We start from the raw sequence: 13,779 nt of genomic DNA, 5'->3' as shown, positions 1-13,779 counted from the left end.
ACTTTGCTTTTAGTTATGACTGTATTTTGAATCAAATGTTTTTGAAGTAGGTATGTCTCAAGACTCCTTTCCTTATTAGAGCTCAAGGCCTGGCAACCTCCTAGACTGAAGTAAACGAAGCAAAGAGCTGAACTGTTTAGTTGTCATTTTCTTTGAGACTGGATTACAGAGAGGCACTGAAATATTTACAGTAACGAGATACAAAATTGATGAGACTGTAATACAGGTGTATTTGTAATTAAAATCATCCTAAGCTAAACAGATGAAAACAAGGTTTAAAGTGATTTAAATGTAGCTGTGTTTGGGAATTGCTGTGATGCAACCAGATACATATTAAATTTATTTATAACAGCGTTCTAATGCCAGCCTTTTTTAAACTTACTTTACAGAGTTGTAGAATATATACAGATTTGTAGATGCCATTACCTTCAGTCACTAAAAAAATAATCTCTATGTGCAATGGCAATTTTTCATGTTGCTGGCGAGAGAACAGTGTTTGAAGATACTGGTTATATGTTTGTGAGGTGCTCTTGGTTCTGTCAGTTCCAGTGTGATGAAAAAATATGGGCAGAAAGACACTGCTGCCCCTCACAACTGAAGATTACTGCCCTGCAGCTGAGCTGAGGCTGCCTGAGCTTTATAGTTTTAGAATATTACCTTAAAATGTCAAAGAATGTAACAATACCCCTTGCTGCTGCAGCTAAAGCAACTGTATCCAAGGGTCATTATTTTGGTTTCTCTTAAGCGTCAATTCTTACATTTTAAAATCTAGTCAGGAAGTGTATGCACCAGGGTTATTAGATGTGTCCAAATTTAAAGTAATTGCAGGTTATGCTGGTTTAGATGAATTGTGAGGCTTAACTTTTATATGCTGTACAATGTCTGTAGGAAGTAGGAAGGCTTTGAGTTTTGCTGAAGTACCAAATTATCACAGAGTAACTAAATGTGATTATTTGGTTACTTGATTTTAATTTACTGGTTCAAATTTGTGAGTTAGATAACATACTGAATGTGCAATAGGATTGGCTGTACATTTTAAAAAATGACTAGCATGTGGTATTGTCAGCTTAGTTTGTAGATCAACATGGACAGAAAAGATATTTCAAAGGGAGCATGTGAATATTTTACTGTTTTTTGCTAATACTGCATTATATTTTAAAATCTAATTCCAGTATTCTGGTTTGAAGACTGTTTTCCAAAGTGTCAGGAGTGAGATTTTGTTGCATAAGTACTTAATTTTGTGAATATGCTTTAAACCTTCAAGCCTTGTCCTCACTAGGAGGCACTGGACACGGGGATAGACGTCAGCAAGCTGTGAGTTGACCTCAGATGGCATTTAACTGTTGTTTCAGGAGCTGTTGCAGAATTTGAGCTGCCCGTTTTTGTGTTTTAAATATGTAGCTTATCCTCACCACTGTGTGCCATAGATTAGCCTGTGATACCATACTTTGTTTGTGAGTGCATTTAGGCAAAATGGCATTGAAAATGTTTAACTGTTTGCTGGGAGCTTAGTACACTGTAGCAGGTAGAAAATCTGTAGTTTGGGGTATGATGTATTGATAGCCCTTGTATGCATAAGCTTTTTGGCTGTAAATGCAGGAAGACTTTCCCATTATCAGTTATGTTTGGTGATGTCGAAATACTGTAATGAATTGGGTCTTATTGTATATAGAATACCTGTAAATAAGATAAACAATTTTATGCCTAAGTAGTGTATTTAAATCCTAAATATAAAATGTGTTTTATACATTGCTAAATCTGATAACTTGTGCTAATGGAATTGTAAAGACCATTTGGTGCCATGAGAAATGTACTTCTCGATCATTGTAGTTTTGAAATTCTTGTCCATGTAGTTATGTTGGAAATAAAAGTAAAAATAGTAAGTTTAGACTATAGGGTTTCCTTATAGGAAAAATATTCTGAGCAGCATTTCAATTAATATAATTCTAGATACTGCTTATGAAACTTAGCTGGAGACACACTGTGGTAGCTAAGTTGTGGCAGTCTTTCAATTAAAAAATATTAACTACTTGGAGTTCCTTCTTAAATTGGGAAAGAAAGAACTTTAAAAATGCTTGTAAAGTTCTAAGGGAAAATAGTCTCATGAATCTTTTTGGTTTTGACGCTGATAGATTTCCATCTCAAAGTGTAAAACTGAATGTAATTTACAGCACACATTGCTGATCGCTGCTGATGGTTAACTAGTGCTTAATGTAGTGCTTCCTGAAAGAAAGAAAGAAAGTTACCTTGTACTTCATGGTGCCTTTTGTAATGTTGTCACTGTGTCAACTGAAGGTGTGGACAAAACTTGAGATAAAACCATGCAGTGTCACAAGGATTTAACCTAGTGGGTTAGGCACTGATTTATCTCTCAGAGCATATACTGGTGTTTTGCTCTCAGTTGTAAGTGATAGTGATGTGTACAGATGTGCAAACAGTGCCAGAAAATACCTGAATTTCCCTGGAACTTTTATTCTAAAGCTAACTAGACTAAGGAAAATAAGGCTCACTTCAAGCATTAAGAAAGAAATACACTGGCATCTGGTAATACAGTCCCTTCTTCATGACTTTCAGAAATAAATCTGAACTAGTCCATTTGCCTTAAATAAAAGTGTTGTTTTTCAAATGTTGCATAATTAATAGCGTTCCTGAAACATATTGTTCGTATTAAGTCATAAGTATTATTGTCTTTTTTCTAAATGAAATATCAAACTCTGCTGTCCTACATCCAAATTGAAGCCACTCCCTAAATAGCAAAAGCAGTTAGTCTAAGCCAGTCTGTCTGCTGCTGCAAGAGGCAATCATGCAATGTTTCCATTTCTATTCCTGCTTTTGCATGAGCATTAATGCAGGCATATGGTAAGGTGCACCAGCAACCTGATGCCCCTGAGGGGTAGTCCTCACTATCAGTCTATAGACAGATTTTTGGTTGGATCTGTTTAATAGAGCCTTGATACAGTTTGTCATTTGGTTGCTTATATGTGCTAGTGGAAGCACGAGGGAAGGGTGAGTTCAAGAGGAGAAAGGGACAGTGTCTTTAAAGACAGTATGGACACAGGATGGTTGAAAGAAGGGAGAACTTTGTTTCGTGTTCCTCTGGTCCTGGCTGCCTGATCGTGCTTTCTCTCAGGCCAGTTCTGGTGCACTGAGCCAGTTCAACTCATTAGCCCAGCAGAGAAACACGTACTTTTTGCCAGATTAATGAATTCAGCTAGTATGGAGAGTAGCCTGCTATGTGCCAGAGCTGGCATAAGCTGACTGTGGGGGATGGAGGGCAAGAAAATTCTTTTTTGGTGTTTGGAAGTGGTTACATTGATCTGCTCTATCTCATTGAACATCACTATTAAGGGCAGGTTTTCTTTTTGAGGACTTACTGATTCATATGTTCTAATAACTTTAACTTTGAAATTGGAAGCAAAGTCTCTGAGAGGCAAGAATTTGATGCTTTTCAGATGTATGTGTACAGTGAAGTAGAAATTAGCTCTTTTATCCAGTTACGTATTTTGCATCTCTGACAATTTCTGTAGGTGTATGACGGTTAAATAATTTTTATATGATTTTTTTCATACTTAAACCTTCTGGACTGAAACAAACTCAATTACAAAATGGGTGCTTTCGAGTAATGTGTCACTGCTGAGTACTCCTGCCAGCACTTTCCCCACCCTGTGCTGTGTGAAAGACCCTTACAAGCTGGAACAACTGTCCTATGCTGTAAATATTTTTGGCCAAGAAATAGTCTGCTTTTAAGTTTGGAATTCAAACTGTGACCATAAACTACTGTTTTTTCTTTCTTTATATAAATTCTTTGAAGAAATGGTATTTTAAAGTAGTAAATTACGACACCTGTTTGTTAACTGATATTTCTCTCTACATATCTTTTGCTTAGTGTTGCAGCCAGTATGGGTTTATGAAAGGCAGGTCCTTTTTGACCAATCTGATCTCCTTCTGTGATAGAGTTACCCACCACCTGGTGGATGAGGGAAGGGCTCCGGATGTTGGATGTCATCTGCCTAGAATTTAGTAAAGCCTTTGACACCATTTCCCGTGGCATTCTCCTGGGGAAACTGGCTTCCCATGGTGTGAATGGGTGTGATCTTTGCTGAGTAAAAACTGTATGGACGGCCAGGCCCAGAGAGTGGTGGTGAATGGGGTTGCATCCAGCTGGTGACCAGTCAAATAGTGTTTGCCAGTGCTCAGTATTGGGGCCAGTCCTATTTAACGTCTTCATCAATGACCTGGACAAGGGTATCAAATAAGCCAGTTTGCAGATGACACCAAGTTGGGCAGGAGCATTGATCTTCTGGAGGACAGGAGAGCTCTAGAGAGGGTCTAGAAAGGCTGGATAGATGGGCTGAGGCCGGTTGCATGAGGTTCAGTAAGATGAAGTGCAGAGCCCTGAACTTGGGTTGCAACAATCCCCTGCAGAGCTGCTGGCTGGGGTGTAAGGGTGGCTGGAAAGCTGCTCAGTGGAAAAGGACCTGGTGGTGCTGGTCAACAGTGGCTGAACAGGAGCCCGTCTGTGCCCAGGTGGCCAAGAAGGCCAGTGGCATACTGGCCTGGATCAGCAATAGTGTGGCCAGCAGGACCAGGGTAGTGATTGTCCCCCTGTACTGGTGAGGCCATGACTGGAATTCTGTGTTCAGATTTGGACCACTAACTACAAGGAAGACACTCAGGTACTGGACTGTGTCCAGAGAAGGGCAACAGAGCTGGCACTTGAGGACATGGTTTAATGGTGAACATGATGATAGTGCTGGGTTAGCAGTTGGACTTGATAATCTTAAAGGTGTTTTCCAACCTTAATGATTCTATGACCTCATGAGAAGAGGCTTCGTACCCTCTGAGGAAGGATTTAAGTCTTCAAGACAGGACTTTGGGCCCTGGAAATGGGCTTTTGGAGGTGAGAAAGAGAGTTTGAACTTTGAGGTTGGGTTTTCATGCGTTTTGGGCCCTACAAGGATGCTTCAATACCACAAATGAAGGCTTTCCCCCCCTATAAATGGGTCTTGGGAGTCATAGAGGAAGGCTTTGAGCCCATTAGATTGAAGGCTGAATCCTAAATAGGAGGCTTTGATTCCTGAGATGGAGGGTTTGGGCCTGAAGATGTGCCTTTGTACTCTATAAAGAAGACTTTGAATTCTACGGATGAGGCTTTGGACCTTCCAAATCAGACTTTGGGCCTTCAAAATAGTGTTCTGGGCCCTTCAGGTGAGTCTTGAGACCTAAGGAGCAGGGCTTGAAACTTAGAAATGACTGTTTGTGCCCAAACAAGGAGGGTTTGGACTCCTGGGTAGCAGTTGGACGCAGTGATCTAAGAGGTCTTTTCCAGCCTTAATAGTTCAGTGATTCAACAATGTTAAGCCAGCGTGCCTTGGAGTAGCTGTTACTGTAGTTACTGTTGTTATGATGTTTGTATACATAGACTTAGATAGACCTAGCAGGGCTGCAGACACTTGAGATGATGCACAGATTTTGAAAAACTGTTTTAAATACCTATTCATAAGCTACTGGGTCTTTCCCGTGGATTTTCATTTTTCTCAGCTTTCCTGCTGGTATTTTTTGGGATGAGTGCATCTGAGGTGCAAAGATAGCAGTTGGTACTGACAGCAGCTGAAACCTCTGAAATCAGTCAGTTAAGGAGTAAAACATGTTCACTGAATAAAACACTGCAGTCACACAGTTGGGATTGCCCCACTACGTCTTCTGCCCTTTCATGATACTAAGTTTGGTGCCTGTGTGGCCTGTAGAAATGAGAAGTTATGAACATTAAACTGCATGCCAGTGCCACTTCCTCTGCTCCCAACCTGAGACTGGGAACTAGAACAGTTTTTGTGCAGTAGCATGTTCAGAGTAGCTGTAGTGAATGAAGCTCTTCTGGAAGGGACTGGTTCATAATTGTGGCATGAGGAGATCGGGATCTGAGCAGTTTTCTGGAGAATAAGCCTACTAGAGTTGTCTGCTGTGTCTTTTGTATTTAATCTGAAGATCTGTTGGCATCGATGAGATGTGCAGTATCCTTGTAAGCCTTCTAGAAGGATTAATGATTCCTGTGTGGGGAGATGGGATGAACAAAATGCAGAGCTGGTGACACAGAAGTAGTAGAGGGAGAGTGCTCTGCTGCTGACAGAGTTGGCTTGTTTGCATGTGCAGAGAGAGGGAAAGGGTGTTCAAATGTATATGCTGAAGTTGAAGAATAAGAAAACTACAAGTTATGGTAAGATTAAAATGTCAGCTTTAAAGACAGCGTAAGGTGTGACATTTCGCTGAAATGTTGTGGCAAGAACAAGGCATGTGCATGTTCAAATGTGTGGTTGGTCAGTGGTACCTTAACTGCTCGACTTGATCAGGAATCCAACCATAGAGCTTTACTGATTGGCTTTCAGCTCTGATGGGCAGGTAAGAGATGATGGAAGGAAATTTTATTTTGTTGTTGTTGTCTGTGTGTATTTGAATAGGCATACCTGGGGTGTGTGGTGTATTTTTTAGGGGGAAGGTGTTTGTTTTTCTAGCGGGATCCTTGTGTGATGATGGCTCATTCATAATGCTTGCATAGTTCTCTTACAGTGCCTTTAATATTTTGCAGATGGAAAATGTAGGTGCCTTTACATGTATTTTGCTTTCTCTTTCTTTGTCACTAAGCCAGCATTATTCTGGAGTATAAAACTATGCTCCTTATCTACCACTGTGCCTAAGCCAGATGGAACAGGCCATTAGTACTTGGTACAGTATGGCTGTGCTGAGTTCTAGCTCATGCATTGGTTTGGGAAGTTACCCTGTGCTACCCAGCTTGGAATGCTGATTATGTGGAGAATGGAAAGGCTGCCATTTGCAGGAAAGGGTCAAACCAGTCTGGTGTCAGATATGGATGGTAAAATGTCATCTTGGTTAATGACTAGTCTAGCTACATTCTCTAGTTACTCATTTGGATTACTAATGATTGGGTGTTTAGTCTTCTGGATGCCTATGACTTCTTCCATATTGAGTCTCAGGCAGCTTTCAGTCCTGGGAGGATTTCCTCAGCAAGAGAATCATACTGGCACCTGTTTTATGGCCAGTAATGTCTTATTCTCTAATGGAGAGACACTAGCAATAGTGAATGTAGTAATTAATGCCTAGCTTTTTGGAAAGAGCATTGCCTTGAATGCAGTTTGTGTCCTGACCATTTGCTTATTTTGGCAAATTTTTGACTCCTCTGAGTTCCTGATATGCTTTTAGTCATAGCAGCAAAATATTCACTCCCCTAAAGGGGGACAGTGTGTCATAAGTAAAGGTGAAAATGAGGGGCTGGGAACAGACTGCCTTTTGCTGGTGCCAGGCACTGAACTGCTTGTGAGCTCTGGTGTTGCACAGTTTTTGTTGTTGGAATGCTGAGGCTTAGTATTTATGTAGAATAGCAGCAACACTAAGCATGGCATATTAGTGTGCATCTTAGTGTGGTGATTGTGATAGATGTGGTTTTTATGCTGTATTCTGTCTGGTTTAAGCTGTCCCTAGCTAGTTATTCTTTGTGCAAGTAAAAGATTAAATTACAGTTCATTATGAAAAATGTCAAATTGTAAATTAAGATGACTTTCTTTCTGTGAAAAGACTTTTGTTTTCTACCTTCCCTTTCTCCTCTTTGCCAGGCCCCCTTCTAACTCCAGATTCAAGGGTGTCCTGTAAGTTGGTGTTTGTGTTACTGTGTATGAAAGATGTGAATGACAGATACGGGCTTTTTCTTTCATATGTGCTGATTTTTTTAAGAAAGTTGAATACAACAGAGTTCTTGTTTCAGAGTTGTTTACTAGACTAACTACTACATGTTCAAAGAATATTCTCAATTTTCTACACATTAATAATTTTTATAAAATTTTGTTGCCTAAACCCAGAAAAATACTAAAGTACCTTGATGCATGTGTTAGGAACTGGCAATGAAGTTCAAAAAAATCTTTTTAAACTCTTGTTGCTTTTTGGTTTCCAAAGCGTTGAAATTGTGGAGGTAGCTTTGCTGCTTGCTTCCAGCTTGCAGGGGTTAGCAGCTGGTTCTGTGGCTGCAGCCAGTGTAAGAGGGGCAGCTCCATGTTGCAAGCAGTCTGCTGTGCAGGGTTGAGATTGACAGGAAGGCGTGTTGAAATTTTGAGGACGTGATGGGGAGCAAGTGACTGCCTGAAACAAAATGTTAAATAAATATTTCTTACCAGAATGTAAGCATTACAAATAATTGGTAAATGTCAAAATGGAAATGCCTGGTATATATTCAGTAACTGCTGAATATTAAGGTTTGGAAATACAAAACTTTAACATACCACGAAATGAAATTTGATCAAATTGAATATATTTAACAGTCCTTTAGTGAGGAGTCTGTTGTTCAACTCCAGCTGTTTCTTCCAAGATCCTTTCAGGATACCCTCACTGTTCAGAGCATAGTAGTGGGGTTTTTGATACACATTGTTCCTTCAGTTCAGCATTAGGAAAAGAAATATTTAAGTTCACTGATTTTAGTAGCTATTACTGCTCATCACTATTGCTGTAGATAGTGGCTGAGTTTCTGGGTTTGATGGTTTTTCAAGTGAAGGTGTTAAAAGGAAAAGTCCTGAAAAAACAGTATGTACATCAGGAGTTATTTAGAAATTAAATTTCTTGATGAGCTTGTGACTTGACAAGTCTTTGGTGAACTTCAGCTGTAGTTTCAGAATCTGGAAGTTTTGCCAAGGTCACTGGGAAGTGCAGAAACTGATGGGTTAGTAGTAAATCAGTGTTAGGTGCGCACTTTTGTCATTCATGTTCCAGAAGTATGGGAATTCTTTGTCAAGGATCCACCACCTTTTAATCTTACTCATCTGAATATTGCTGTCTAATGTCTGTCTTCGAGGTCTGTGCAAAGTTGCATCCCAGAATATGCTGCTGACTGTGTTCCTGTATTTTTCTTTCAAGCTGGGGCTCATTAGCAGAGTGACCGAATCAGTGAAAAACATCGTGCCAGGATGGTTGCAGAAGTATTTCAATAAAAGGGAAGATAAATGTGTAGATACGAATGAATCGGCAAACGAGGAAGAGAATCCAGTAAATTATCACCATGATTATGCAAATGAAGATGCCTTGGTAATTGATGGGAGAATCACGCCTGAATCAGCAAGAATTAATTTAGAAGGTATGTGAAATATCATTTAGTATTCTGACCATCTGTATTTATTCACAGATTTCTAGTTTTGAATCTTCATTTCCAGGGGAGGCTAGAAGGAGCATTTGGACAGAAAGAAAGCAAACAACAAAAAACCCCTCAACACCCAAACCAAAACGACCAACCAACCAAAAATCCCAACCAAAAATAGCCCCACACAAAGCAAAATCAAAGTAAAAAACCTCAGCAACTCAGTTTTTAGAACTGGCTCAGCTTCAAAGTTTAAACATAATTTCAAAATATACTGGAAGTTGACTTACAGGCCTTGGAAGTCATGAGTTAACTTCAGGTAGTCAACTAGCCAAGTGCAAAATATTGCTAACATTCATTTGCGAGTGTGTTGGGTTATGTTTTCTTTTTAAAGGATCTGGAATGAAAGTTTATCTAATTGCCTGAGGTAGTAGAAACATTAATTTGTTTTGTTGTCCTCAAAAGACCAGATGCTAGAATGCCAGAGGAAAATTCCCTCATGTGTCCTGATTATTTTTCTTTTCTTTTCCTTTGGGCTTCTTCAATCAATTTTTTACATTTCCTTGTTAGTTTAGTGGAGATCTGGGGAACTTTGTTTATGGTGTTATTCTTTTTGAAATATTTTGTAACATTAAGGTGTGGCATTGCTTGGGGTCTTTGAAAACTATTTGGATTCTTGGCAAAGAAATTTATAACCCTTTTGCCATATTAAAATTAATCTGTGGTTTATATCTATGCTTCTCACTGTTTCTGTAGTACTTTGTGAATTTGTATATGCTCTCATTTGAGTTTCTCTTAAATTAGCAGTTTTGGGAACTCAGTTTTTAATTAGGTGACAAATTTTGTCTGAACACGTACATAACCATCTGTGTGGACAGTCAGTTGCTTCTGTTGTTGGCAGAATGAAAAATAATGAGGAAATACCTTTGTCACCAATGTCATCTAATTGTAAATAAAGAGCTTTACTGCTCTCTGTGTAGCTGTAGCTTGAGAATAAGTTTGTATAAAGGAATAGAGAAGGTTTTCATGAATGAGTAATCTGTGTTGGCTTTCCTAAAGAATTGTGTGAAAGGACCTTTCAGTGAGAACAGCTGCACGGCAAACTTTCTAGCTCCAAGAAATCAGGAGCAGATGGGACACCCTAGAACGTCAGTAGTTTGTGTTGCAGTTCGTGGATATTGTAGTCTAATCTTTCTAGCTGTAGTTAATAATATTATTTTTTATTATTACTGGTATTTTTATTTCAGAAAGCCTATTTCTTTGGCTCTGAGGCACCAATTTGCTAGAGCCTGTATTCTTTGCTTGGCCAGCCTTTGGTTTCATAATGCTTTCTTTCATCTCGAACAAGACAGTCCTAAAAATCTACCAGTGCTTTGGAGAATTAATTGCTAGTACTGCTGTGCTTATGAAGATTGAAGTGGCTAGTTTAAGCTTCAGTGCAAATGTCAGGATGATAGTGTCTCAAAGTTAGGTTCATACCCAGAAATCCCGGGAGGGACTGTCGACATATGGATATCAGGCAAGATGGCCATTAATAGCTGTTCCGTTCATGTGGCAAGTTGGAGCTGTGAGACCACCTTTTGCAGGACACTGGCAATGTTTACAGACCCTTTTCATGAGGAAAAAATGCCCATCTTACAACTGAGGCCATGTTGCTTACTTGTCCTTTGTGCCAAAATCTCAAAAACTAATAGATCGGAGGTAATTTGCCTGTAGCATGACCTGATATGATAGAATTTGGAAGGGAGGATGATGACACCAGAACAAATAAACCCTCCCAGAATCTCTGCAAATACACGTTTTCATGCTACATAATCATACTAACATCGTCTTTTTTACAAGATGATAAAAACTGCAGAGTTGTCTGTAACTTGTCAGGTAACCTCAAATTTTGGAAAGCTTATTGCAAGCATTATCTGGAGGAGAAGGAATTTATAGATGTTTGATTTAGTGAAAGACACAGTTTAAGCGCTTGAGCACAGGGTCAGAATTTGGTGTTGTAAAATCCCATCAAGTACTTCTTAATGCAACATCAATGCTTAGTATTGCAAGCAGTGTTGCTGTTGTAATCAGACAGATGATACCCTATCTGGGTGAGGAAGTTAAATTCAGCTTCTCTATTTTTGTGCTTAGAACTTGGCAATAAGCGTGGCTGTTGATAGAAAACAGGTTTTGGCTTCTGTGAGCTTGTCTACAGGGAAGCTGATTGTCTCGCTGTTTTTGTTTAGAACCATCCACAAGCAGGTCTGCACTGAACTTCTCAGATGTGTTAACAAGGCCCTCTCTTCACCGGAGCCATTTGAACTGCACTGTGTTGGATTCCACAGTCCCACACTGTCAGCCCTCCACATCATCTTCACTTGGCATCGGCAGTCCTGGGCTGTCCCTCGTGAAGGAAATAAAAGATTCTACCTCTCAGCATGATGACGATAACATCTCAACAACCAGTGGCTTCTCCTCTAGAGCATCTGATAAAGGTAACTTGTTCTCTAATTGATTTGCTTGATAACATGAAGTACTTTGTATTCTTCAATATTCCACATTGCTTTAGTAAGTAAATAGGCAGGAGAACTCTTAGTAGGAGAATGTGAGCTCTGGATGTTAGAATTCAATTTAATTTTTAGTACTTTAGAAGTATGTAATCCTGTCACCTTTTAAATATAACCATGCTTGGAATGCATTTTTGAGTCCCTGATATTCTAAAGAGTCAGTGCTGATAAATACAATTTTAGCTCGATTATCTGTAAATCTTGAATGGGGATAATAGGAGATGAAGATGACTTGCTGTAGCTTGATAGCTAGGTTGATTGCCTAGAAGGAGGAGTGACTCAGAATATCTCGCTCACAGCTGGTTAAATGTGGATAAATACGGTTGACAAATCAAACCACAAGATATTCTCATATTTTTTTTTTACCAGGAGTCAATAAAGCAACTATTTTGATTGAACAAGTTTGGGCTGCTTCTTTTTTACTGTTCTTGGTAGAGGTCAATACTTACTTTGTTTTTTGTCTCAGTGAGAAAGAGCAAACAGCAAGTTTGCAGATTTTTCTAGTCCCCCATATGAATGGTGATGGAGGCATGCTCAGCCAGTTCTCTGGAGACCACAGGCTGACAGTTCAGCGTAGGTGTTGCCAGGGTGTATCAATATAACCTGAGTTTGCTAGAACTTCCTGGTGTGTCTCCATAAAACATACGGAAAATAGGTGGTTAACTCTGTAAATTCAGCTTTTGGGTAATTTTTCAAGTTTATGACCTGGTCAGTTTTGTCCTATGCTGGTTTCCAACCCTCTACCATCATAGGAAAAGCTTTGTATCATTAGAGATGCACCAGTGTTTATGCAGTTCCTTTATTTTATCATGAAAGAAGAAAAAAAAAATTGTGTTGTATTGGAAATGTGCTATTAGCTTGTGAATACTTTTGAAAGATGACTGAAAGGTCATGTATTCGCAGTTCTGTGAACAGATTTTAGGTTCAGAGTTGGTACTTGGGTTTCATACCATATGTGAAATTAATCTGTTTGAAGAGCTCTGAAGGTTAGACTGTCAGAGAAATGAGTGTTAAGGGACTTTTCCATTCTGTAAGACGTTTTGGTAGAGAACTCTGGAGTTTGTGTGATGTTTAACACTATATTTCTCTATGTGCACAAGGCATTTACATACAGCATTTGTCCTTTTGGCAGATATCACAGTTTCAAAAAATACTTCAGCACCACTGCTCTGGTCCCCAGAGGCTGAAAGATCTCATTCCGTCTCACAGCATCCTGCATCTAGCTCTAAAAAACCTGCATTCAATTTATCTGCTTTTGGATCTCCCTCTCCTGTAAGTACTGCACAGTATTAATTTTAGTCAAGTTGAATGTGTAGCCATTTTACTAACCACTTACCATAATACGTTTCTGTAGTCACTTGGAAACACTTCTGTCTTTAAGACAAGACAGCTTGGGGATTCTCCGTTTTACCCTGGAAAGACCTCTTATGGTGGTGCAGCTGCAGCAGCAAGGCAGACAAAAGTGCAGATTTCTGCTTACCAGGTATGAGAATAGTAGTGCAGCGTTGGGGAGAACGTAATGGAAGTACAGAAGGGGGAGCTTGGCCAAAAAAGCTGTGGGCAGGGATCTTAACTTGAAAAATGTGGCAACAGTTCCTATCTTGCCCACTCAGCCTACAATTTTTGTTTAAGTTCTTGTGTAACACTTCATGTAGAAATGCTTATCATAAAGCACGAGAATGACAGTAGCATCTTAGTTTCTTGTAGTAGGGGTTTCCTTTGTTATGTCTTCCAAAAAATTTCTATTTTCTGCCGTGGTCTGCCTCTGACTGTATTATGGTAAAATAACATGTAAATAATTCCAATGATGGCATAACTTTGAAAACTGTGTTAATAGCAGCAAAAGTTACTTGCCTGGTACTTGCTTGTAGATCTTACACAAGCGTGCCTCCACTCAAACTATGAATATATTGTGCATTTTTTAATACAGTAGTATACAAAAGACAACTTTGCTTATCCTTTGCACTTCTGTTACTGAGTGGGAGGCAGGTGGTCCTATATGCTATATCAAGATAAACAATAAGGTGCCCTCTATTTTACTGTCATTCACATAGCTCTTGAGAAGAGGTGCTTGTTCCCAAGTGTTCTTTGTGGTTTAAA

General features: G+C 39.4%; 1 protein-coding gene across 4 annotated transcripts in view; it reads left to right on the top strand.

Annotated features, from left to right (window-relative positions):
- The window catches only part of NUP153 (nucleoporin 153), a 43,850-nt gene that overhangs the window by 7,530 nt on the left and 22,541 nt on the right, over window positions 1-13,779 (top strand). For 3 of the 4 annotated variants that reach the window (XM_082288282.1, XM_082288281.1, XM_082288280.1), the window contains exons 2-5: window positions 8,914-9,130; window positions 11,359-11,607; window positions 12,812-12,951; window positions 13,034-13,162. In XM_082288282.1, the coding sequence (XP_082144408.1) occupies window positions 8,914-9,130; window positions 11,359-11,607; window positions 12,812-12,951; window positions 13,034-13,162 (735 nt within the window). The remainder of the gene's footprint in view (window positions 1-8,913; window positions 9,131-11,358; window positions 11,608-12,811; window positions 12,952-13,033; window positions 13,163-13,779) is intronic. The other variant, XM_082288283.1, reaches the window with a different exon arrangement.

The sequence above is a fragment of the Coloeus monedula genome, assembly GCF_965178545.1.
Source record: "Coloeus monedula genome assembly, chromosome: 1".
Classification (NCBI taxonomy): domain Eukaryota; kingdom Metazoa; phylum Chordata; class Aves; order Passeriformes; family Corvidae; genus Coloeus; species Coloeus monedula.
The sequence above is the reverse complement of the archived record's forward strand: the minus strand, read 5'-3'. Positions and strand labels throughout refer to the sequence as shown.